General features: G+C 35.0%; 2 protein-coding genes across 11 annotated transcripts; one reads left to right on the forward strand and one right to left on the reverse strand.

Moving 5' to 3' along the window:
• Positions 1-76: 76 nt before the first annotated feature.
• Positions 77-14,106, forward strand: LOC126854324 (RAB11-binding protein RELCH homolog). Of its 3 annotated transcripts, XM_050600897.1 has the most exons (17): positions 85-310; positions 487-687; positions 942-1,100; positions 1,195-1,547; positions 1,650-1,763; positions 1,930-2,174; positions 2,395-2,705; positions 3,040-3,326; positions 3,452-3,779; positions 4,167-4,320; positions 4,564-4,687; positions 4,863-5,133; positions 5,463-5,598; positions 5,866-6,065; positions 6,273-6,534; positions 6,818-6,992; positions 14,088-14,106. In XM_050600897.1, the coding sequence occupies exons 1-16, from the start codon at positions 259-261 to the stop codon at positions 6,963-6,965; spliced, it is 3,345 nt and encodes a 1,114-aa protein (XP_050456854.1). In that variant the 5' UTR covers positions 85-258; the 3' UTR covers positions 6,966-6,992; positions 14,088-14,106. The 3 variants fall into 3 exon arrangements, with proteins under 3 accessions (XP_050456855.1, XP_050456854.1, XP_050456853.1); XM_050600896.1 differs by lacking the exon at positions 14,088-14,106 and having other exon boundaries at positions 86-310; positions 6,818-8,065; XM_050600898.1 differs by lacking the exons at positions 6,273-6,534; positions 6,818-6,992; positions 14,088-14,106 and having other exon boundaries at positions 77-310; positions 5,463-5,625; positions 5,866-5,974.
• LOC126854331 (la-related protein Larp4B) lies at positions 7,357-24,159 on the reverse strand. Of its 8 annotated transcripts, none has more exons than XR_007688100.1 (11): positions 23,467-24,015; positions 21,593-21,974; positions 20,731-20,980; positions 20,508-20,648; positions 20,071-20,289; positions 19,832-19,980; positions 18,685-19,716; positions 14,139-14,382; positions 13,618-13,726; positions 13,228-13,289; positions 7,357-13,125 (listed from the first exon to the last, which is right to left on the reverse strand). XR_007688100.1 is itself a non-coding variant. In XM_050600915.1 (10 exons), exons 2-9 carry the CDS (start codon positions 21,961-21,963, stop codon positions 13,631-13,633), a joined length of 2,502 nt encoding a protein of 833 aa, XP_050456872.1. In that variant the 5' UTR covers positions 21,964-21,974; positions 24,036-24,159; the 3' UTR covers positions 7,357-13,125; positions 13,618-13,630. The 8 variants fall into 8 exon arrangements, 6 of the variants coding, with proteins under 6 accessions (XP_050456872.1, XP_050456873.1, XP_050456871.1 ...); XR_007688099.1 differs by having other exon boundaries at positions 13,228-13,338; XM_050600915.1 differs by lacking the exons at positions 13,228-13,289; positions 23,467-24,015 and adding an exon at positions 24,036-24,159.
• Positions 24,160-25,004: the final 845 nt, after the last annotated feature.

Below are 25,004 nucleotides of genomic sequence, written 5' to 3' on the forward strand. Positions count from 1 at the left end.
GAATACAACAACGATTGGTGGAATTTAAATCTAGGAATATTTCTATGTAGACGAGAAACAGATTTTTACAGTCGATTTTCCCATCTAAATCACGCAATCCCCCGATGTCAGATGAGTTGTCATTGGATTTCTTATAAATAATCCTTTTTTTATTGCATATGTATTGTGCGTTTGATGTGTCAGAGCGTACACAAGACAATTTAACGTTGTCTTACGTGGAAATGTCATTTCTTAGAAATATCTGAGCACGTTAACACTATGGCGAGTTCTATCGAAGAAATAAAAGAGCCATTGTCAATGAACAACAAAGGTTATCTTCTTGATTACTTAACTTTGTAGCGTGTACAATTACACAATATAAATATAATTAGTGTTAATAGCTAACGTATTTTGTGTTGTAAAACTATTTCCAACTAAAAAGTAACTAGCAATTTCCACACCATATGTTTTCTTGAATAGATCTTTTCATATCCATTGTTATTTCAGTATATATGGCTCCAAGGATGTCAATATCCTACGAGGAGATGGCTACGAAGCTTCTCAACGAGAAGCTTCTTTTAACAGCTTTAGAGTTACATGCTGAATTATGCGAAGCTGGCAAGGAATTACCTATCCTTAGAGAGTTCTTTTCAAATCCAAACAATTTCGAAAATTCCAATATCAAACCAGAACCATATACACCGATGCGTATGTATCTGATTAGTCTTGTAAAAGGCATAGATTTTGCAAATAGTTTTTTTTTAAGACAATACAAATATATTTATTTAATTTGTACATCAAATATTTACAAAACAAAGAGAGAACTAAAGAATTGGATTCATTTAAAGAATTTTTTTAAGAAAAACATTCTAAAATTCATATATCTTAAGAGTTGATCTGAATTATTAAATCTCATTAATTATTGATGGTGATAATTAACTAAATGAAACATTACATATTAGCCAGATCTTCTAGTCAGGCAACTTTGGATTCTTTGGACATGACACGATATTCAGAAGATGGAGCTGGTGTTGATGAAAGAGTTGCTATTTTGGAATTTGAACTGCGCAAGGCTAGAGAAAATATTTCTGCACTGCGTGCTAATCTAACTGTAGTAACAGGTATGTTTTTGTTATATCATCCTTCTATATTGATTTGTATAATGAGATATCATATAATATTTAATGAATAATACATTGCAATTAAAAATTTCAGAATCCGAAGGTACATTGAAGACACCAGACAAGAGCTCGGAAAAGAATTTCACTATTGAACTGCCCATAAAACCACATGAGCAGCGAGCACTGAACTTTCTGATTAATGAATACTTGCTGGCAAGATCTTATAAGCTCACTTCAATTACTTTTAGTGATGAGTGCGAGGATCAAGATTTTGAGGATTGGCAAGATGTTGGATTAGATATACCAAAACCCACAAAATTATTGCAAATATATCGGGATCACATGAGAGCCAATGGATATGACAAATCTCCATCTGTCAGTGTTGCCGTACAAACAGACTTTGTTGTTGAAGAGGTGGAGGAGCAAAAAGATGAATCTCAGGAAATGGTTTGTTACTATGAGTAATTGCAGAGCTTCTATAAAGTTTCAAAAGCTAAAATATAACCATGGTTGTTTAAATTTTAAGAATGTATTACATATTCTTTATAGGTAGAACAGATTGAAAGGTTACAGCAGCAAATTACAGTGTTGGAACAAGAGAAAACTATTCTTCAAGAAATTATTTCATCAACCAAGGAGAATGTTATAGAAAATCCAGTAAAAGTGAGTCAATTATTGTAAATAAAGACAATTTTTTTCTGTATGTATAAAATAATTTTGTAATTATTGTAAAAATTTTAAATTCTAAAAAATTCTAAAATTAAAATTTAATAATTTTATTAAACTATATGCATTATATATCACAAATAAATTTTTGTTTTATTTACAGTCAGGTAGTTATGGAACTATCCGTACCATCAATTCCAGCTCGACAACTCCTGATAAATTTGAACTGCTTGAATCATTACCAAGAGATATGTCAATCACCACTCAAGAACCGGAAGAAGATGATAGTGCTTCTGCAGTAGTTAGTCTAGATGAAACAGATCCGGGAGATAAAGAATGGACTAGATTGCAGTTACCTAAAGTAAATATTACAGAGAAATCTTCTGTCTTACCAACTGCATCCTCAAGGTTAGTTATTTTATTATGCATATTTAATTTTAACAATGTAAGATTTTTATCGAGTTGAACAATTAAAAATAAATAAGTTAATTAGATAAACAAGAGCTGAAAAATAAAATAAACTGTATTTTTTACAAAATAATTATTTCATGATATATGAAAATTTCATTACTTATAGATTTCTAAATATCAAATAATATGTAATAATATATAATCATATATGTTACAGAGATTTGCCGATAAAGTTCAAATTAGAAGTAGCGACGCATTGCTTGGCGAATGTTTCGGGATCAATAATGTCTTCGATGGAGGAATCATTAAAGCGCGGAGTCACGCGAGATACATTAGTCGAGATTCTGACGTATATTTTGCCACGTGTAGTACCCAATATCATCCTTAACAAACGCGAGGAAATCATTCCTTTAATTCTCAGTGCAATTCATTTACATTCCAATTCCAATGAGAGAGAAAAGTTGCTGCAGCTATTGTTTAATTTGAAGAAGAGACCACAAGAGGACGAGCGACAAATGATATTGGCTGGTTAGAATAAAATATTCAATATATAATTTAATGATTTAGATCACTAAATTTATGTAAATCACATAATATTTATAATTATTAGAGGAAAAAGATAATATATATTTACGTGTAATATATATACATGTTAATATATATATATATATATATATATATATATATATATATATATATATATATATATATATATGTATATATATGTATAATATGTATATATGTATATATGTATATATATATATGTATGTTTCACACATTTACATGATTTAGAAATTTAAAATTCTGATTATTGAAAACAACTATCGCCGAACAAATTTCTCTTCATTTTTTATAATATTAGGCCTAGCCATAATGGCAAAACTTGTGGAGGAGCCATTGGAAAGCGAAGAAATTTTAACAATCTGTTGGGAGCAGAGTCAACATAAGTATCCCGAAAGAAGATTATTAGCCGTTGAATGTTGCTCTGTGCTGGCATCCTACACATCGGCTTCCATCAGAAATTCGTTGATGCTGTCAATGTTGCAACAGATGTTACTGGAAGATAAGGATCCTATTGTTCGAACTAGTGTTGTGAAAACCCTTGCACTACTTATAGCTTTAATGGATGATCCTGACAAATATTTCCAGGTAGGTATTATTTCATTTTAATATATTTTTATATTATTTTCATATTTACTATTATCATAAAGATATAATATATACATTCATATATTATAGACCTATCAGTACATATAAATTGAAATACATTATAGTGTGAGGAACTTGCCTTAACGGCGCTTCACGATACTTCATCGATGGTCGTTGAAACGGCATCATCAGTATTGTTACCGGTTCTGGCACAATGGGCATTATCTTTGAAGAGGTTGCATGTAAATTTGCTGCCGCGTATAATTTCGAAAGTGAAAAATCAGTTGAAGCCAACACATTCCCAGTCTTCACCGAATAAAGACTACGTCGACGAGGAAAAGTTGGTGCCGTCGATCGGTATCCTACAATGTCTCTTGCCGTATACAGTCCTATGCGTCGCTGATACCAACGTAGTGCGAGCTTGCGTCGAAGATGGAACGTCGCCGGATTTGTGTGAGTTGTTAAAGGAAATGAATAAGAATCCATAAATATGTAAAAATCTATATTTAAATTATTATATAGAATATAAATATAAGATCTTGGTATGAAAATCTGTCACATTTGAAAATTTAAGAGTTAAAAATTTAATAATTTGAAGATTATGTAAAAATAAAAATGGAAGATTTAGAAATTTTAAATTGATTTGAATAAAATATTAGAAAATTTAAGTTAAATATTGAAATGGAAAATGGAGAAACTTCTAGGATTTTAAGATTTAAAGAGATTCAAAAATCCGAGAAATCTTAGCGTCGAGAAAATCGTGTTAGAGATTTTGCATAAACCTTATAAACTCGCACAAAAACAAAAGCACAAAAGTTTTCTAGAAACTTTGTGGTGCAGCCGAGGAATTTCTGGTCTTGTGTCACTCCAATATCATCGATCCGAGGATATTCTACGAGGATTCCATAGACGTCGGTGTTCTCCTCAATACCTTCTTTTCCAAATCCTGGGAGGATACATCCTGGCCAGAATTGGAATGGTTTACGAAAAAACTGTACGTGAATATTGTTACTTCATTATTATGAAATAATAATGAAAAAGATCTCATATAAAAATGCAATTTTGACAACATATAGTAGTTTTGACAATATTACCCAATCATTTTTTATGAACAGTATTAAAATAAATTTTGCGATAATAAATAATAAACTTTGAATACAAGTTTTTGAACGAGTTTGATTATTCACATTTCAAGAGAGATATTAATCTCAGGGAATATTTGTATACCTTTTTGCAGAGTATTTGATATTTTGGAAATGGTGAAATCTGTGGATGCTGTACACGAAAACGTTTTGAAGGCACTTCTTATGTACATTCACTCATTGTGCGTGGGCTTTGGGAAACATGTCACACAATCCAGAGTAAATATAAGATTCTATATCTAGACAAAAATTGTTGAAAGATCTTGTTAGATTTTAAAATTTCACAGTTCTTGAATATTTTTTTTATAAAGATATTTAATTTCCTAAATTTTTGATTAATATATTATATATTGACATATTTAGAAGATAAATTTATAAATAAATACTATTTCAGATACAGATAGTATTTTTCCCAGAAGTAACAGAACTCGAAAAGCAATTGACAACACTATCGACAGATAAGAAGAATATGAGTCTCACATTGATCCCTAGTTACTTGATGATCCTGAGCACTCTCGATCCTACAGAGTTTGCAAATTACTTCAAACAGTTCCTTGTGGTTTTATCTATGAGCGGCACAAGCATATCTTGGCTTCAAATCGCTGCAAACATACTATATACTCGAGAACAAATACAAGAATATATACTTGCTAGTTTATGGGATGGTTCGTATCAGATATCTTTTTTCATATTACTAGCTTTCATATTATTAGCTTATAGAAGAAATAATACTCAAGTAATATAAAAACTAAAAAAAAATATAATTATAAGAAATTTAAAAAATACTTTTTTTTTATTATCAAGCTACACACAATTATTTTAATTATTATTAAAATATATTTCTTAAAATTTTTTTAATGAAGTTAAAGATAAATATATACACACATATAGCATCTTGATTTCTTAAAATTAAAGAAATATATATATTTTTATTATAATCTACGAAAGATATTTCTGAATCGTAGATCAAACTCGTATAATTTCTTGTTTGCAGGTGTGGTGCATCAGAGGTCAACTGTAAGATGTGCAACGGCAACATTATTCGGTTCCGCTATCGCACACGTCTCGGATTGGTTGGCAAACGCCAAGATCGTGCCAGCCATCGTAACGCTCGCCAGCGATCCTGAAGTGTGAGAGACTCTTCTCTACCTATGCATGCATGTATCTCAAGTTCTCGGCTGTTTAGCATTATTAATTTCTTAAAATCTTATCCGCTTCTAAAACATTATCTTTTCTTGAATATTTGTAAATTACAAACTTTTGTGTGTCTATTTATTTAACAATATTCAAACATTGTACACGCGCGTTCATATATAAAATAATTAATCTCTTTTTTGTGATATATATATTTTTTATTCTTTCCATACTCTGTGAAGTAATGAAATAAATATTTTCAGTGACGTACGATGTGCCGCAATATCCTCATTAGGTCGTATAATAACGGAGTGCAAGGTGAGGGAAGCACGCGATAAAGCTCGATTAACATTGGAAACAATCGCAAAAGATCCTCAAGAACTCTCACAAGCTCTGGCGACTTCATTAGTGTCCACATTTGCGTTTATCGCTCCCACTTGTCCGCAAAATTATATAGAGGACAGTAAGTCATTCTATAATATCTACCTCTTTCTATTTATAATCCGAAAAACAAATATTTTCTTTTGAATATGCAGTGAATGGCGGAATTTTTGTAATCCTTAATTTGATAAAAAATTATTAATTAATGTTCTTACATCTTTCTATATGCATTATTTTTATTTATTAGTATTATTCCATGTTATACGTATTATCGTATTATCAATTGCAGTAATAGCGACGCAATTATCAACGATTGCTTCATTCACGCTTCAACACAGCCGCAAGATTGAACTAGTAAACGCACTGGTGGAAGCGTACTCGGTGCTGGTTTATTGTCCCTTAAGTAGTCAATGCGTTTCCGGAATAGTGCTACCCGGACTGAGACATCTCGAGATACTGGTGAATCAATGCCTACCTCAGCAAAAAGATGCGGTACGCTCGTTGCTCAGGGAAGCGGAATCTAAACAAGACTTGTCAAAACCAATAGACAGGTATTGTACATAAAAATAATTTTGTATCATAGATCAAATATCTCTAAATATTTATAGTATATAAAAAAATAATAAGAGAAATTATATTTTATTATAATTATAGTCTACAGTTGTAACAAATGATTCAATAAGATCTAGGATTTATAAATTCTTGCTCTTATAAAGAATTTTCTCTTTGTAAAAATTCTTGTATACTTTTTTGAGAACATTATATGCTAGATATTTTCTTTATATTAAGTAAAGAAAAATATTTAAATCTTTGCAAATATTATTTTCGCTTTAGGACACTCTCGACAAGTTCTGGACTCTCCCTATCTATGGCGACAATGAACATGGGCCAGGGCGTCGAGGATATGCGACAAAGGATGAGCAAAATTTTTCAACAGAAAACTGTATCGCCTAGCATGCCGAATATTTTCCGCAAGAAATAAACTCCTCATCTCATAGCAGTAACAATTGTGAGAAAATCTGATATTAAATTTATTCGCGAGTGTTTTGCCAAACGTTTACTAACTCGCAACTCGCAAGAGAAATCATAAGGTTGTTGTTAGAAGTAACTGTATAATATTGTTTTAATAAATGTTAACTTATTTTTTTATCACACTAACTGTAAGTTAAACATGTAAATTATTTTGTTTAAATATTAACGATATAGATGTGAGAGATTCTAAAGAGTAAAGGAAAAGTATGTGAACTTTTTCACGTTTTCTATAAAATTCAAAAATCTGTGCACGTTCGTGACCATTCCAGCAAATTTTTCCGTTAATCTTTCCGACAATACCTGTAACAGTTCGCATTAAAATAGGAGATTCAAGACAGTGATTAACAGTAATTAATGTTTAATTTCGAAATCTGTTACTTTACATAGTAATAAACAAACGTCATAGATCATATCGTATATCATATCATATATATCGCATATCATATATATATAATACACAAGTGTTTTCCTCGTAGAAGTAGTTTACAAAATCAGACTTTCTAGGAATACACATCCTGTTGCGTCCTGCTTTCTTGCTCGGTTCTCTGTTTTCTTTTTCTTTTATATAATCACAGCTTATCCTGATGCGTTAACGAAATGTTGCTATTGTGTGTGTTCTTTATTTTCGGTTAATTAATCGACACAATATCGCCAGAGAGAATCCACCGCGACGTACTCTCGATCGCAACGGACAATTACGCGAGATCGGAGTTTTCGTCGAGTTTTATTTCACATTACTCTCACGCGGTGCAATCTTTGAAAAACCCTCATTATTTTATGCGACATTGATTATCAAAAATTTTCGAACGTTACCTAAAAGTATCCGATCTCGGGCAACGACCTGAGGGAAGGGAAAGGGGATCTAAAAGCTCAGTCTACTATAGAACCAAAATTGATCGGCGTGGATCTATAAAAATCACATAAATAGCACTCGATTAGCCGTAATACGCTTATTAAATTAACGAGCAAAGTACTTTCGCAATATCTTACTAATTCTCCTTCCCTTTTTTCCTATATTCTAACTCTCCTAGAATCACTAAAAAAAAACAACGCCGTTAATCATGCGAACCAATATCTCACTTTTTATCCGCCGCATCATCTATTTTTCTCTCACGATTAGTATCTACAGCGTTAATAGATCCCTCCGCCTAATTTTCGTTAACAGACTACAATTACACCGCACTTTTGACTTCCACGTGTGTGCAATTAAAAAACAACAAACGAGTTGCGAGTGAAGAGGATAAACGAAAAAAGGAACACCAAAGAACCCAAGTGTTAATCCAAGAAAAGAAAATCTAACAAAGAAAAGAAGAGCGGGGGGAAGAGGGGAGGGGGTCGTTTGATGAATTGTTAAGAGTCGCTTGCGTATATGTGACAAGGCGCGCGATTACGTGAATCGCTTGTTTTTCTTTTTTTCTTATTTTTTTTTTCTTATGAATCCGCGATACGAGAGTTACAAATCGCAATATAGAATCGCGAATCGTAGAATCGCGAATTACATTACGCACACGTACATCAACGTATGTACTATAATTAATACTTAGCCTATCCCGCGTGTGTATATATATATGTGTGTGTGTGTGTGTGTGTGTGTATGTATGTGTGTATGTGTATAGTAGTATACATACGCGTATATAATATATATACATTGAATATTTTTACTACATCGTTGGAGAGCGGCGGCGATGCGAAACCGCGCGTCTCGAAGAGAGAACTGCGCGCGGTTCATAAAAAAAAAATATATATATATATATATGTATATATAGATCTGTGTGTGCGTGTGTGTATATGTAACGCCTCGTACATTATATTATTAATGAAACGCGCTGTAGGACTCGCCTCTGGAGCACCGCATGCGAGTTGAAAAGATCTACATCGTCCTAAATCCGGCGCTTCCGATTCGATCGACGATCGATCATCTTCCGGCATCCCGAACACATCCGTTGTATTTGTTTCGGATGTACGGGAAAGCTTCATCGGAAACTAATTGGGATATTTCTCTCGCAGAGAAACGCAATGGACGAGAATTATAATGTCAAATATGTCATTTTCAGAGAATCAAACGCAAACTATTTTCCCGGCATCTTCCTTGGTTCCTTACGATTTAGGAACATTTCTTGTGCGATTCTCATGTTGGAATTATTAAATCATGTTGGAATTATTAAATCAAGAATTTTACAATTCTTATACATTACATTCTATTACAAAAGTGGAAAATGTTAGGATTTCTCTTAGCTCTTTAACAATCATCGTTTGTGAATTGCTCCTCAATTTTTTAAGATAAAACTTGAGTATTTTAACATTTAAAAATAAAAATTACAAAAAAATTCTGAAGAAAGTTAATCTCAATATTCAAGATGTCCAATGTACAGAATCAAGTTCGCTGATTCCATGAAAAATCGCAAGAATCCAGAAGGAAAGTCTTTTCAGCGCAATATACGATTCTCCGAGAGTCTATTTGTCCGACATGTCGTTTATTTAATTTATTCAACTCAATATATTAACAGAAATAGACAACCCTATTTTGAAACGCCCTATATGTATGTATCAATAGATAAATGAAACGGCAGCATCATAAGTTCAAAATATAATAGTATACACATTGACACATTATTCGCAAGATATCGATTTCTCGTCTTTCTTTTCTTATCTTTTCCATCGCATTCGTAAATGTAATAAAAAATATATGAAAACAAAAAAAGACGAAGAATCGATTTCCTATGAGCAACAATCTTTTTTTTTTCTCTCTCTCTCTCTCTCTCTTTCATACTTTTTTCGTTTTATTTGCTCTCAATACAGTGTATATGTATTTGTGTATGTGTAGGTACATTTGCATCATCATAACACCTAAAGCCAAAAGCTCCTGCTTATAATAATAATAATAATAAAATAATGATGAGATAATAATATATAATAGAGCAATCAATAGTACTAATTAATATTATAATTATGGTAATCGATAATCAATAATATACAGCATACTTTGAGGCACTTAAATGCGTGCTCAATTAGTCATCCCGATTCTCGCAACACTAGCTACTCCGAATTAATATGTTCTCTCGCGCACATCCTTTTTTTCTTTTTTCATTCTCTCTCCTTGCCGATAGTAGAAGCGTGATCCTAAAATTCTTAAATGTCTCAACCTCATAATTAGGTCAAGTAGAAAGAATAAGATCTGATCGCGGCGAAGAGTATAAATGGGAGCTTAGTTAAAGAAAAGGGAATTAAGTTTGACGCAAAACCGGAAGTGGCCGCGCGATGCTCCTGATGGTCTCCGGAATCGACGGAATTGATCATCATGATGAACAACGCTCATTCGTGGGGCGTTGGAGCAACTGCTACGAATGAGACGGCGGAAGAGTAAAGAAGAATCACTGGCTGGACTGAATAAAATTAAGAAAATGGGAATGAAATCATGATGGGAGCTCAAAAAATAAGGAATGGATTTGTCCATTTCCCGGAAACAATGTCCAAAAATTAGAATAGAGATTTGCGTTGTCTGGGTAAAAAATTAGGAGATTGAGAATCGCAATAAAAAAATAAGAAAAAAAAATTAAACACGGACTATACGAATCACTTCCTGAAACAACGCACAAGTCTAAAAGATGTTTTATCGGAATAGACAAGAAAACACCGGAATCAAGATAAAATTGTGAAAAATTTCGCGATGGGTAACCGTGTAATTTAACTCGAAATGCAAAACTTGGAAAATTTTCAGGCAGATCTTCCGAAAAATCTCGAAACTCCCGAAGAGCCGAATTGAAGAATTCGAAAATATCGAGCGTAAACAATTCAAACATTAGAATATCTAAAATGGACTTCGCTAATTGAGGAATGATTCACAAATAAAGATTTTTCGAGCAAACCGAGTATATGAATGAGAGTAGATTTATGCTAAATTCCGTGAAATATTCACTTTCGGTTGCGTATCTCGGGAGACTTTAAACATATTACAATATAATATACGTTTTTGTATAGAATTTTATTTCAATTTTTTAAATTCTTTTTTACTAGATAAGTTTTTCATTACATAATAGAAACTTTATTGCCTTGTGCATTATAATTATAATTACATTTTTTTTCAATACAAATTATTAAGATTTAAAAAAATGATTTTGTTTGCAAAATTTATATTTTCCAAGATCATTCCTCAATTATGAATTCGATTTTTATCCTTTAGTTTTGCAAATTCGATATCACCACTAATTTCCTTTCCAACAATTTCCTACGTGCGTTATTCGCATAAAATACGAATTTATGTATACTTCTCGACCGTCCTCCTCCCTCACCTCCTCCTTATCATTATTATTATCTTTCGTTATCATTTACTATCATCCCTTAAATCATCTATAAATCATCTCGCATATAAAATCATAGTTTCGTGAAATACGATCTCTTCGTTTTCTTCTTATAATTTTTTTTCACAAAAGAATTAGGGGCGTGGAAGAGAGAATTTTTTTTGAAGAGATTTTTTTTCCACCGTGCTTTCTACTTGGCGAGAATTTCTACTCGGTACTGACTTCGGCGTCCAATTCGTTGCATATCGGGAGATTTCGTCAAGCAATATATGTATGTTTGGCACAAATATATATATATATATATATATATATATATATATATATATATATACATATACATATACATATATACATATATCTATATAGACATGTTTTCTTTCTGATTATAATATTACGGCCCTGCGCGCGCGAAGGAGGGGCGGGGGAAGGGATTCTTTAAAAATTAATGTATCTTATTTCTTTTAACGCGTTTTTATACAAGCTAACAAATATGTACCTCAATCACAGAACCAAAAGCGATATATAACAATACTCTTCTCTCACACAAATGTACTGGGTGATCGGGAAGCCGCACAGCCATACGGTTGTTGTTGAGAGAAAAATTTGGCATTTAAACGAATATTTCGTTTTACAATACGCCCCTGCACGTTTTCCAAACCACATTTCAATTGTGTATATATATATATATGTCGTTTATTAAATTCTTTAGACTCATAAGTTTCTTTTTTTTAGATATCTCTCTATATGTATATATACTCGTTATTAATTAAGAATCCTTAACTTATCAATTACTAACGAAGTCTTAAAACTAAATCTTAGATATACATTCAAAACTTCCGTCTATCCGAAACTCGTAAAGGTTTATAAATTGATAAATGTTTAAATCATCATTTTTTTTTTCATTCATTAAACTTCTTAAATTTACACTTCTGTAAAATCTCAAGCTTTCAATTTTCTTAGATTTTTCAATCTTGAAAGATAGTTGCCTCATCGGGCTCTTATTACAAAGTTCTTTTTGTCAGTCCAGCATTTCTCGCTGGCGAGACATGGCACGTAGCCCCCGTTCTCCTGACTTTAATCACCAAACATTTTTATCCCCCATTTGCTTAACGCGGATGTCTAATCTCAGATTTCTAAATCTTAATTAACGCTTAGATCTTCAAAATTCCTTAAAATCGTCTCGCATCCTACAGTCAGAAATAAATTATAATCAAATCAATTGCATCTTGCAAATTGCAATAAGCAAATAAAAAACAATCATGCCAACTTGCAAATATCGATAAATCCAATCAACATCATCAAACCGCGGCGACAAACTTGTCCCGGGACTCTCCGATCACCCTGTATAATAGTAGCGCCTGCGAATGCGCCGCTATAATAGCGCGCGGCGAGTCTCACACACGTTCACACACACTATTTCTCTCTCTCTCTCTCTCTTTCTCTCATTCTTTCTTGATCGATTCGTCGATCGATCGATCGTTGATCATAGGCGAGACGTCACTGTACAATGTAAAAAGTTCTCTCTTCCTCACGCGCCTGCAGCACGTGACGGCGTCGATCCGAGAGGGAGATGTGTCGGGGGGGAGAGGATAGATAAGTAGATAGGTAAGTGAAAGCAGTGTCGAGCTCCGATATCCTGATTCTCGATCCGATCCCGACCCCGAAAAAATGGCGATGACATCGTAGCGCAGCTAAATATCATTTATTTACCCCGTTGTCGCGGGTGTGGTAGTAATCCATAGATTTGGCGTCTTGCTTCGCTATATCTAAGCCGCTTTCGCCGTTTAGGTGTGTTTTCCTCTCTTCCGTCACCTTCACGGTACATAAGGGAACAGAAGATACATGCTCTTGTAGATGGATCAATTTTCTTTTTAATGAAGAAACGATATTTTCGCTTTCGGCCGATTGTCTTACATCGATTCGAGGATCAGTTCATAGATAGATCGCGATGGGGTTCAGAAGATATCTGTGAATGCCTGGGAAGGATTTTCGAAAATCCGAGGATCCAGATCATGCTTTAACGTTCTGAGAATACGCGACAGCAATAAAAGAATTTACATAGTAAAAAGACAGTTATATACAAGGACGTCTACTGAAAAGTTTGACATTTCGGCAAGATATGCCAGCCTTTAATTTGACTATTCTATTTTATGTTCTTGAAAAATTCTTTTACAATTTTATGCAATCGATCTTTTCTTTTTTAATGTATAGTTATAATATTAAACTTTTCAGCATTTTTTTTATTCCGTGTACATAGCTTCTTTAAAAGAGAGAAGTTTATATTAAAATTGTCTGAATACTCACGTGTGCAGAGCTTTTAAACATTCCTGTCCCTCTCGTCTGTTTTGTGTTTTGTACAAGGTAGCTCGCGGCAATGTTGCGCTACTTGGGCATAGCTTGGCCTCGTAAGATCCTGTCGTGAATAAAATATTTATTAGATTGCGGAATTTAAGAATATCTGATCATTATCTGAATATAGTGTAAGAGAATATTTAATATATTTATCATATTATAGAAATGTTACGCCTATAAGCATCCAATAATTACTATTTGTACTTTGAAAATTTTACAAATAGCTCTCATCGAATACTTATACATTTGCATAGACTTTTAGATATAATAATGTATGTATTATCAGAATCTTTTAATCTTCATTTACTTTCTACCCATTTTCACATATATTTGGCATTTCCTTAAATTTTAAATTCTTAGATGCTCCAGCACATTGATATTCTTAAAGATTAAATATCTTGAAATTCTTAAATGTTCAAAAGAATGAACGAACGATAGACTGTTCGTTTCTTCGGGAACAACGTGATACTTACTATAGGGAAGGCAGAGGCCAGTCCAGTCTGCGATTGAGAGCTCTGTGAGGCAGTAGGAGGAGGGACAACGACGACGTTGTTGCAATCGCACCTGGACATCAGCTCAGCATCGTCCGTCGTCGCTGCTGCCGCTGCTGCCGTCGTCGTTGTAGCCGTCGTTATCGCCCCCGTCGCCAGGTGCGCGTTTGCGACTACAGCGTCGTCCACACCGTTCATCATGTTCGAGTCATCAGTCTTTATAGATCTGTCAGCGGCATGTGCATTGTCAGTAATAAAGGGCTAAACACATGCTTATTGTAATTATTCTGAGCGTCTCTACGAGATATCCTTTTAGATATCCTGTCGGACTTTAAATCCTCAGGAATAGATATTTCCGTATATCTTTCAACATCGTCTTGCCCTCGAGAATACGAGGATGAAATATTTGGAAAGATCTTCGGGAATATCTACCTTTGAATACTTTAGATATCCTGGTTTCTCTTTTTCGAAATCGCTAAATTCTTGAATTTTTATATCCTTTAGATCTTTGGACACACCGACAGACGCGAAAGAGCATGTGTGTGTGCGTGCGTGGTTGTACAAAATTTACAAAATACATTAATTTTTATATAAAAATGTAATTTTTTTTTTAAATAAAAGGATCAAAATTAGCACTAATTAGCTACAAACTATATTACGTGCATCGTTACATACTAAACGCACGCTAATAATTGTTAATCCCGCACCGCATATCAACTTCGTTCATGCATAATGAGGAAACTAAACTTCGTGTAGGCGATTCTCGAGCCGGTGAATCACTCAAAAGAATTTCACTTGGCCATCCAGCAAGCCAAGAAGCAAGAATTGATGTTTTAAATCACGAAAAAACTTAAATGTCGCTTCGATTATTCCAAAAAATTGAACAATATTGAATTTAAAGACCAAGATGTTAGAGAAAAAAATGATTGTATTATCTCTATACATAATCGTGATTTAATAAACAATAAAAATTTATTTTGCGAAAACCACCCGCAACAATCGAGGAATATGCAAAAGAGAAGAATTGTTGCAATTTCGCAAGACACGATTAATTAACAAACATCAGTATACACATTGTTTATTAATTTCTAATTCATCTCTGACAATGCAACTATAGTCATTACCAAAGGTCGATCAGGTGCCATGCTGAGGCCGCGAGTGTTTTCTCATTTCTTCTGTTCATTTTTATTTTGCAAAATCACGTAACGAGCATTACAACTTAACTAGTAACGTTATAATTATGAGCTAGAGAAACTTCATCATCAAAATGCCTTTAAGAGTAACTTGAAACCAAACAATAATAATTAATAATAATTATGTATCTTAATAATATTAAAAATTTATAATAATAATAATAATAATAATAATAATAATAATAATAATAATAAGAATGACAATAAAGCAATAATATAATAATCAAATAATAATCGTAATATACTAAAAAAAAGAAAAATCCTGAAAAATAATATTGTTTATCATATATATCCCTATTTAACTTTTTTTATCGTTTATTTGCCGCAACAAGAAAAGTACAGGCAAAAAGAAGAGACTTATCATAAATGATACCGCATACATTCCCGCACACACATATAGCGTTCTAGTGCGCTGTAGCAATAGCTATCTAATGCTAATTTCAATCGAAGGTATGCAACGTGCTGCACTCGTATCGAATGAAATAGTTCTTAGATTCCTCGATCATTGATATGCTTTAATCCTTAGGTTTTCGCGAATCCTTGGATTGTTAGTGAAAACTTCATATATACATGACTTGATTTAGACAAACGGGATTGTCTTTCAAGAAATTTATTCTCCCTTAAACTCAAAATTTTGAAATCCTTTGATTTTGAAATTTCTTAAAAATAATTTGCAAAAAAAGAATTTTTGCAAATAAAAATGCAAGATACAAGGAAATAAAATATATCCAAAGCATCCAAGAATTCTGCAATCAGAATGCAATCAAATATGCCAAAGGTACACAAGTCTCAATACTTAATGACTGAATTGTAAAATAATTTATTAAATCCAGGGCTCAAATACGTAAATGACTCAGACAGCAGAATCTATCCGGAATAGTTAAAAATATCTAGTGCAATTCAATGATCCAGGAATGAAAGAATTTAGGCGCTTTCAAAAACTAAGCATCTAAAAGAATCCGAATGATACCGCAAACTTAAACCCTTATTTACATACTGAATTTATACAACATGCTTATAGAATTCTTAAGAAAAGATAATATTTAAGCCCTTTCACATGAATAAAAAAAAAGATTTCTGAAAACAGAATCAGAAAGGCACGATAACGAACGTATCAGAGTATCGATAAGAGAAAGATGGCAAATCATAATTGCGAGTATATATAATTAATTTATTAACTAAATATAAACGATAAGACGAGAGGCTCGCCAAAGATCTAATAACTCAAAGATTCAAAAGCCTTTCGAGAAAATCCTAAAAAAATCTCGATAAAAATATCTTTGTCCTAATATTTCCGTTAGAGAGAATGACCGAAAAGAATCATACCATGTTTCAAAAACTTGACAATCTATGCTATATTAAAATACTCGTAATCTTGAATCTCGAGTCATATTTATACTTAGATCCTTGGCTTTCTCTCTAATCGCGAATAATTTTCCCACAATAAAATATACGCATTTATTGAAAATAAACAGTGGCGAGAATGCAGGCGGATAAGACTCCGATAACTCGAAAGATATTAACGGTTAGTAATGTTTTTTTAACTCGAGATTAACTATGGCGATGAAAAAAGAAAACTTCAACCTTTTATATTTTTGCGACGAAAAAAAAAAGGAAAAGATCTCTCCCTCCTCCTTCCAGGTAACGGATTGATCGACGGCGTGCGATCAATCGGGCCCGATTAATATCTCAGACCGGAAAGGAAGGATTGGTTCGAAGGAGAAAACGTGTATCCATCACTCTCTACAGAACAACATAGTACATAATGCAGCCAACAATAACACAATAACAACAATGAAACACAATTCGGCATTCCTCAAGGCATATATTACGATACCCCATTTTATAAGAGAGTCGTATATAAAGTTTGGACATTGTAATGCGTATCCTTGGATCTTTAGATTTTCTTTTTGCACTATCATGTCAATTAAATCCCTCTAAGTGAAAAACTAAAGATCTTTTAAAAGTCTAAAAATCCAAAGATACAAAAAGAATAGTTCAGGATGGAAGAATTCGAGATGTGTAGAAATTTTGAGAATTAAATGAGGAGTATTGGAAGATCCAAGGATACAACGGTCTACTTTGATCCAAGGATATAAAAATCCAACACAAGCATTCCAGAAAACTCTAACAGAGAGAGAGAATCTCTCATATAAATGGAATCTATATTATATGATCTCATATGATTCGCGCGTCTGTTTTCTATGCGTCAGATATCAATTAATGATTAAATACAAACAATATATATAAGATACTGTACATATATCCTTCTCGCAAAAAGTGCAAAGTAGTAAAACTGTCATAATCATTTACAGAACTAAAAGCAATGTCAATAAAAGTCAATTTTTGACCATGTAAACGAAAAAAGTTTGCTTATTTACTCAGCGAAATATTAAACGCTTTTTATCATTAAGCAAAATTTTTGCGTAATTTCATAATCATTTATCATCGTATCAAAATTTCAAGTTACATGATTTTAGAATAACCTACATCGAAACTTTATTTATCTTTCTTTATCTATCACACTTATTTATTAAAAAAAAAAAGAAAAAAAAAATCCGTAATTCCCAACACAAGGATTTAACGACACATAGCAACACAATTCAGTGTTTTTTCGATTTCAATTGTTTTTAATGCGCGAAATCTCGTTTTTTTATTTTTCTTTATTTTTAATCACGTAAATATTTCTCAAAGAAAAATTATTAGAAGCAAGAAATGAAAAAATCAGATTAAAAAGAGATAAAACTAAAATAATTATGAATGTAAAATTAAACTAAAATGGTCCTATAAAAGATTAACTATTTAAGGACCAAGAACTTCACTTTCTCTCTCTTTCTCTCTCTCTCTGCGCGATAGCGCGCATATGCATTTATGTACATATATTTTGTATTGGGAGAGCGGAAAGTTTCGTCGTACTTTGGAACAAAACAGCCGTTTTTTCGTTTTCATAATTGAGAGCTAAATAGTTACAAATTCCTAAAAAAAAAAAAAAAAAATTCTACCGACATTTTTTGGCTCTCTTCGTACGCATACGTTCTAAATAAGGATGGCAACATCGTTGGAAAATCTTAAAAAAAGAAAAAAGAAAAAGAAAAAAAAAAATTGACCAAAACATTTCCACACTTCACGACGAATTATACATTATTTCGTCGCATGTGTAGATCCATCGAAGGACCTCTCTTTTCTTCTAGAAATCATAACACATTTCCAATGTAGATTGGCAACCAGTTTGTTGTTCGATCCAGAGCAAATCAATTCGCGAACCAACGCAACTCTCCGCAACTGCCCGAAACATCGTTACACCAAGCGAGCGTATAATTAAAAATCCCACTCACTTATCAGGAGATGACGGGGGAGTGAGCGCGATGACGGTGCTGAGCGCGGCGGTGGCAGCATCGACCGATGACGTATTCTCGTTGTTGACTGGCGGATTAAGGGCATGCGCGACCAAAGAATTTGTCGACGCGGCATTTCCCAGTGCGTTTCCTTGTATCTCCGCCCCAGGACTAGCGGACCTACTGGCGACAGTTGTCGCAATCGCTGACTGCGGAAGTGCTGCGGTTTGCTGCTGCTGCTGCTGCAGTTGAGAAGGTTGCTGCTGATTACCACTTTCCTTGTCCTTGACGACAGCCTTGAGTTTAGCAGTGCCCTTGACAACATCGGACAATCGATTTTGCGACGAGGACTCGACGGTGCCAGTCCCACTACCAATATCAGTCGATACTTTGCCGTGATCGGCATCAAGACCGGGCAAAGGCGGAAAAGCGGCCGCCTCAAGATCGAACTGCACACTGCTACTGCGGGCGCCGCCGCTGGCACAGTTGCTGTTGTTGTTGCTGCTACCTCCGCTTGCCGGCAAAGATTCTTTGATCGCTGGCAATGAGTGATTCCCCGCAGATACCTTCGCGTCCTGATCTTTGGTCCTGCGATGGGTACGGTGGCGAGGAAACGAAGGCGCCGAGGATAAGGAGATGGAGGAGGAAGAGGATTCGACTGTCACCGTTGTCATATCCTGATCCAGCGCGGAGGATGACAAGGAAGAGGAAGATCCCTTCGCGTGCTCGACGGATGATGTGGCAGACGACGAGGAATGGAACTTTGTGCTGGACTGGTAGGAAGAGGACGACGAGGAGGGCGGCTTCGAGGAAGGCAGGCTCGAAGCGTGATAGGTGGACGTGGAGCTTAGAGACATGTTGCCACCGCCCCCGGTGGGGGGATGAGAGCTACGATTGCTCAGCGGCGGCATGGACGACGGCTGATGATGGTGGTGATGATGGTGATGATGATGGTGATGGTTGTTACTATTGTTGCTGGGGTTGGCGGGATCCATCAAGCAGCTTCGGTCGGAGCCGTTTCTTTGTCTATTTCTATATAACAAAAAAGAAAAAAGAGAATTTAGACAATGAAATATTTTTCTTCGTAAAATATAATATATTCAAAAAAATAATTAAATTGCAAATTGCAAATTGTTAAGCAGTGTACCTGTGGCGAGAATTATTGTATCTTGGATTTGAACGAGTAAACGTGTTGTGCGGTGTGATTCCGTTCATCGGAAAAACAGTGGACATATCGAAATAAGCGGGACTAGTTGGTCCCCAAGGCAACATACTGGCGGCATAGAATGGTTGATGCTGAAAAATAAATAACCGGAAATATTTTTAAATTGATTTATAAAAGTTCACATAAAATATTACACAACGAATTTAAAACAGTTTACTTACGTAAACAAGCTGATTCGCGTACGCCGGCATAGTCGTTTGAGGCATGGTCGTACCATTAGTATAGAGAAAACGTTGCTGTCCAGCCGTATAACTGCTCGGATCGTAAACAGTAGGAGTGGCTGGAGTTCTGTAGCCATTCTTTATACCACCTACACCAACCGTTGGTATAGGTAGCCTGTTCATTGGTTTAGCTTTAATTCTTGCCATTATTGGCTTTCCCTAGGTTCAAAAATCAAAGTAAAAATATTATAAATTCTTATGTATTTAAGTACATATAATTATAAATTTTCAATTATAGACTCAATAGATTATGAGTATCATTGATTGTATCATCATTGAAAACATGTATTTGAATATTGTTTGTCAATTATATTCAGATAAAATTATATAAGTTTTGATTTGGTAATTATGTAAAACTCTTATATAAAATAATTTACCTGAAATTCTCGAACTTCCTCGCGTAAAAACCGGTAGGCCTTTTGAGCATCGTCGTCAGATTCAAATGTCACGTACCACGAACTATTATGAGCAAACTCGCACGAAATAAGCCTCGGACATCCCTCTCCGGAAAATAATTTCTGCAATAAAAATCAGCATGTAGAATCGAGTTTACTCTTAAATTTTTTTTTGGCAAAAATTATAAAATAACGACTGGCATACCTTTACATCCTCCAATGGAGTACTATCTGGTATCTCGCGAAGTATCACGATACATCGTTTGTGATTGGGTCTCACTTTTTGTCCTTCCTCATCCACTTGTACATTGGGAGATTCTCTCAGCACCTCTGTTATGAGCTTGATATCTTTCGTCAGCTTCTTAACTTGATTAAAATTTGCTACTGTCCATATCGGCACATACTGATCATTATCCATTTGTGACAACAAATAGGTATCGTTGGCTAAATTCTCTCTGAAAAAACAGTCATCGCATTACCATTGTCCTTTGCGTTATCACACATCTTGTTACATTATAATCTTATATATGCACATGGTTATATAATTTGAATGCTAGTTGCAATGGCAATAAAATTTGTGACAAAAATGTCTCAGATATTATCATACATAATGATTAATAAAAAGTTTACTACTTAAGAGATTGTATGCCTATATATTAATCCCAACTTTTGTTCTACTTTAAAAAAAATAAAACTGTATACAAAAAATTCTAAAAAGTTAATTTGCTTTTATAATTATAATATTATTTAATTAATATCATCAATATATATTTATATATCAGTGAAAGATTACCTTAAGCTAACTAAATTTGTAATAGATTCTTCTTTTTCTTTCTATTTAACCAAGAATTTACCTAACAGATGTTACTATAATGATTTTAGGTTAGTAATAACTTCTTTTACATAGATGATTAAAAAATCATTATGTAAATATAAAAATATTATATGTATATGCAATAGAAGAAAAATTGGTTTTTGAGAAATTATATATTAAAAATTTTTTATAATGAATGCAAATATATTTGTTAAATTATTTTATAGCTTCAAGATATTAAAAGTTCTATTACCTGGAGAAGTAGTACTCGAGTTGCGAAGAGAGCATCTGCTTGAGCTGTTCCAAGGGTATACCAGGAACATTTAGATCAGCCATTGATGCAGATGGTGGTGGAGCGGCAGAAGCATCGCCCAAAGCAGCAACATCTACTGGGCTGTATCCAATAGCCCCTCCATGCATGCCTATGGCGTGTTGAGGAGATGGTTCCAAGCTGCCAACGCCAGCTTCGAGAATCAGTTCACTGCCACTTGGCGCACCGTTCATGACTCCGTAGTCTATATTAGGCACTCCACCGCCAATCGCTCCTGCAACCTGTAGACCCAGAGGTTCAGGGGTGGCTGGGTAGACCGCCCCTGGTGGCAGCTTCCCGATGTCCCCATTCATGTAAACGTACCCTGTAAATAGAATGATATTTATAATTCTGACAATACTTTATCTCTACTTACCGCATCAAAGTTAATACATATGTTACAATTAAGAATGTGATTTCTTACTGCACTTATAAAACTTGTTAATATAATTAAGTAGTTTATAAAGCAACAATTCATTTTAAATAAAAGCAAGGACAAAACTCTTTTAGTTTCCTATCTTTCTGCAATTTTATAAATCACTGTATAATATATAAACCAAATCAATTAAAATCCAGGACTCCAAATAGGACATTTCTATAGACATTTCTAACCTATATATAAAATATATAATATATTATATAAAATATATATTATTTTTACATGATTATATTTCTAATTTAACAATTCGCTTAAACGATACTCAATCATGACTCTGTATGTAAAATGACCTGTCTTTGCATAAATAAATTACATAAATACATAAGATATCACTATTTCATATTGTATTCAGCAGAGAGGCATTCTATCTAATATTTCTCAGAATATTAATACCGCTTGGAATACTAATTGTATCATACATATGTACTTTGATCAGTAATATATTTGCACTTAGTAATATATGCTCTGTCTGTACATTGATAGTCCCTTCACTTTTGTAAAACATGACAACGACATAATAGTGTTCCGTAACAAATCAATGCAACAATCAGTGGAATCATTCGACTCGAATCCGTATGTGTCTACATAGCACTACTCGACGCATCGTGCAACCGCACATTCACTGACAAAGTACAAGTACTCGATCTCTCGTGGACGACGTATGCGAGCTTTCGCGAGACTCGAGAAGCGGAGGAAGTCGCGAGATCGGGAGGAAAATCGCGCGAGGACGACGATTACGATGGAGATGCGAGAATGACGTCGACTGTCGCGAGGGTGCTTCGCACACGAAGGGGTCACGACGGTCCTCGGTAACAAAATCCTCGGACTGCGTGCCACGACGACGGTCGTTCGGGGCGGTTCGCGGCGCGCCAGACGAGGATCCCTGCACGGCAGGACGCGCAATATGTTGCGAATCGCGCGGCACGTTATCGGCCAAATATAGCGCGGTCGGTACACGATACGACCTCGACGAGCCACTATTATTCGGACGACAGTGATAGCTGTGACGTGATGGCGACGACGAGCACGACGATGACGATGACAAACGTGACGATGACAATGACAATGACAACGAGGACGACGATAATGACGGTAATGATGATGACGATCACGACGACGACGATTATGACAACGTGTTGGCGCGGCGCGAATTTAACACGCGGAATGGAAAGACACACCAACATAAGGAAGTGGTGACGATGACGAAGGAGGATGAAGCGGCGCGATGACAAAACTACACTCGTATATTCGATTGTATGTAACATCGACGACGACGACGACGACGACGACGACGACGACGACGACGACGACGACGACGACGATGATGATGATGGTGATGATGATGTTGCGTTGGATGAATGGGATGGATGGTCGTTACCGAAATCACCGTTCATCTCGAGACGGGCCCGGATGATCCCATGTGCCCTGAATCTAGCGTTACGAGATGCCTGCCTGCTCACTCGCTAACTAGCTCGTTCTCTCTCTCTCTCTCTTTTTCTCCTTCTTTCTCTCGAACGGCCTCGTGCAGATCGGTTTCTCGACTAAAAGCTCTCGAGGCACACTTGGTTGTTCGCTTTCAGATCGCCGTACGCGCGGGGCGTCGCGAGCGCATTCGCGAATTCGTGAATCACGTCCGTTCAATCTCGCCAATCGACTAGCCAGCAAGCCAGCTAAGGCTCGATCGTTGCTCGCCCGATCGCTCGTTCGCTCGCTTGCTCGTACGCACGCACGCACGCATGCACGCACACGATCGCGTGCGAGCGAAATATGTACGCGAGGACGGCTGGCGAAAACAGGCGGCCAGGCGGCGACGAGATTGACACGTTTCCTCGCGCGAATTCGCGAGGCTACGCGACGCGCCCGTTACGATCCGCCCTTGTGCGTCCTACGGCCCACCGCACCGAGCGGATCAACACACGGCCGTTTCGCACGACGGTGTTTCCTTACCGAGGTGGAAGAATCGAACTCAACACAGTCTCTCGAGCAAACTACAAAATGGCGGAAGGCACATGCCCTGGCGCGCGGTGCATTCTGGGGCCCCGATGATGCGCCGTGCGACTGTGCACACAGCACAGCCCCGCCGACGTGGGGCGCGCAGGCGCCGTCGCCCGCCACCCGCCGCGCGTCACTTTTAAATCTGTATAAACTTTCGAGAATATACATATTGGAATTCCCTTGAAAATGGACTATTATATATCTACAAAAAGAAAGAAAAATGTGTGACCCTGGAGTTGAGGCGGAAATTTCGTCTTCATATTTTTCAGAATCGAACAAATTAATGAGAAATTCTTCATATTTTATATTTTACTGTCTCCTCTTTTATTCCTATTTCATAGATGAAATATATAAAAAAAGTACAATAATAGATATATTTTAATTTTATTCTTTTTTCTCTATTTTTCCTCTCATTTAAATATTTCCATTAAGGTATTATGAAAGCTTAATAAAAATTCAATTTTTTTTCTTTGAATTTCTGAAAGGAAACAGAAAGCGATACAAATTTTTCCTCTATCAAAAGTTATTCTTTTTATCTTTAGGACTAAATTGAGAAAGAGAAAGAGAGAAACTAAATTCCTTCTAATTCTATATATTCTTACAGGAAAAGTAAGCACGTGTGAATCTATTTTCTCCGAATAAGCAGTTGTAATTAACTATTAATTGTTTGTTTCGTCTGAGAACAAATTTTAACTTTTTCGCATGCTCCACAATATATTATGACTGATCCATAATATATTATATATTCCTCGAATAATTAACAAAATATTTGTTATACGAGATATATACAGAATAAATATACATATCTTGTATAATTATTAATCTACATTTTATAATCCTGTTATGTGTAATTTGAGCTAAATTAATTCGAAGAAACTGCAATTCTACGAAATGTGATTGTAGCAAGCATAGCACAAATGA

Source organism: Cataglyphis hispanica, chromosome 14, assembly GCF_021464435.1.
Source record: "Cataglyphis hispanica isolate Lineage 1 chromosome 14, ULB_Chis1_1.0, whole genome shotgun sequence".
In the NCBI taxonomy this organism is placed as follows: Eukaryota; Metazoa; Arthropoda; class Insecta; order Hymenoptera; family Formicidae; genus Cataglyphis; species Cataglyphis hispanica.

Bases quoted from the DNA above. Each gene is read 5' to 3' on its own strand.
- LOC126854324 (XM_050600897.1), top strand. From the start codon at position 259: ATGGCGAGTTCTATCGAAGAAATAAAAGAGCCATTGTCAATGAACAAC. The intron at 5,599-5,865 runs GTGAGAGACTCT...AAATATTTTCAG, and splicing joins CTCGCCAGCGATCCTGAAGT to TGACGTACGATGTGCCGCAA. The intron at 6,535-6,817 runs GTATTGTACATA...TTTTCGCTTTAG, and splicing joins TTGTCAAAACCAATAGACAG to GACACTCTCGACAAGTTCTG.
- LOC126854331 (XM_050600913.1), bottom strand. The intron at 14,383-18,684 runs GTGAGTGGGATT...TGCCGCTGACAG, and splicing joins CCCCCGTCATCTCCTGATAA to ATCTATAAAGACTGATGACT. The intron at 13,727-14,138 runs GTAAGTATCACG...TATTCACGACAG, and splicing joins TGGCCTCTGCCTTCCCTATA to GATCTTACGAGGCCAAGCTA.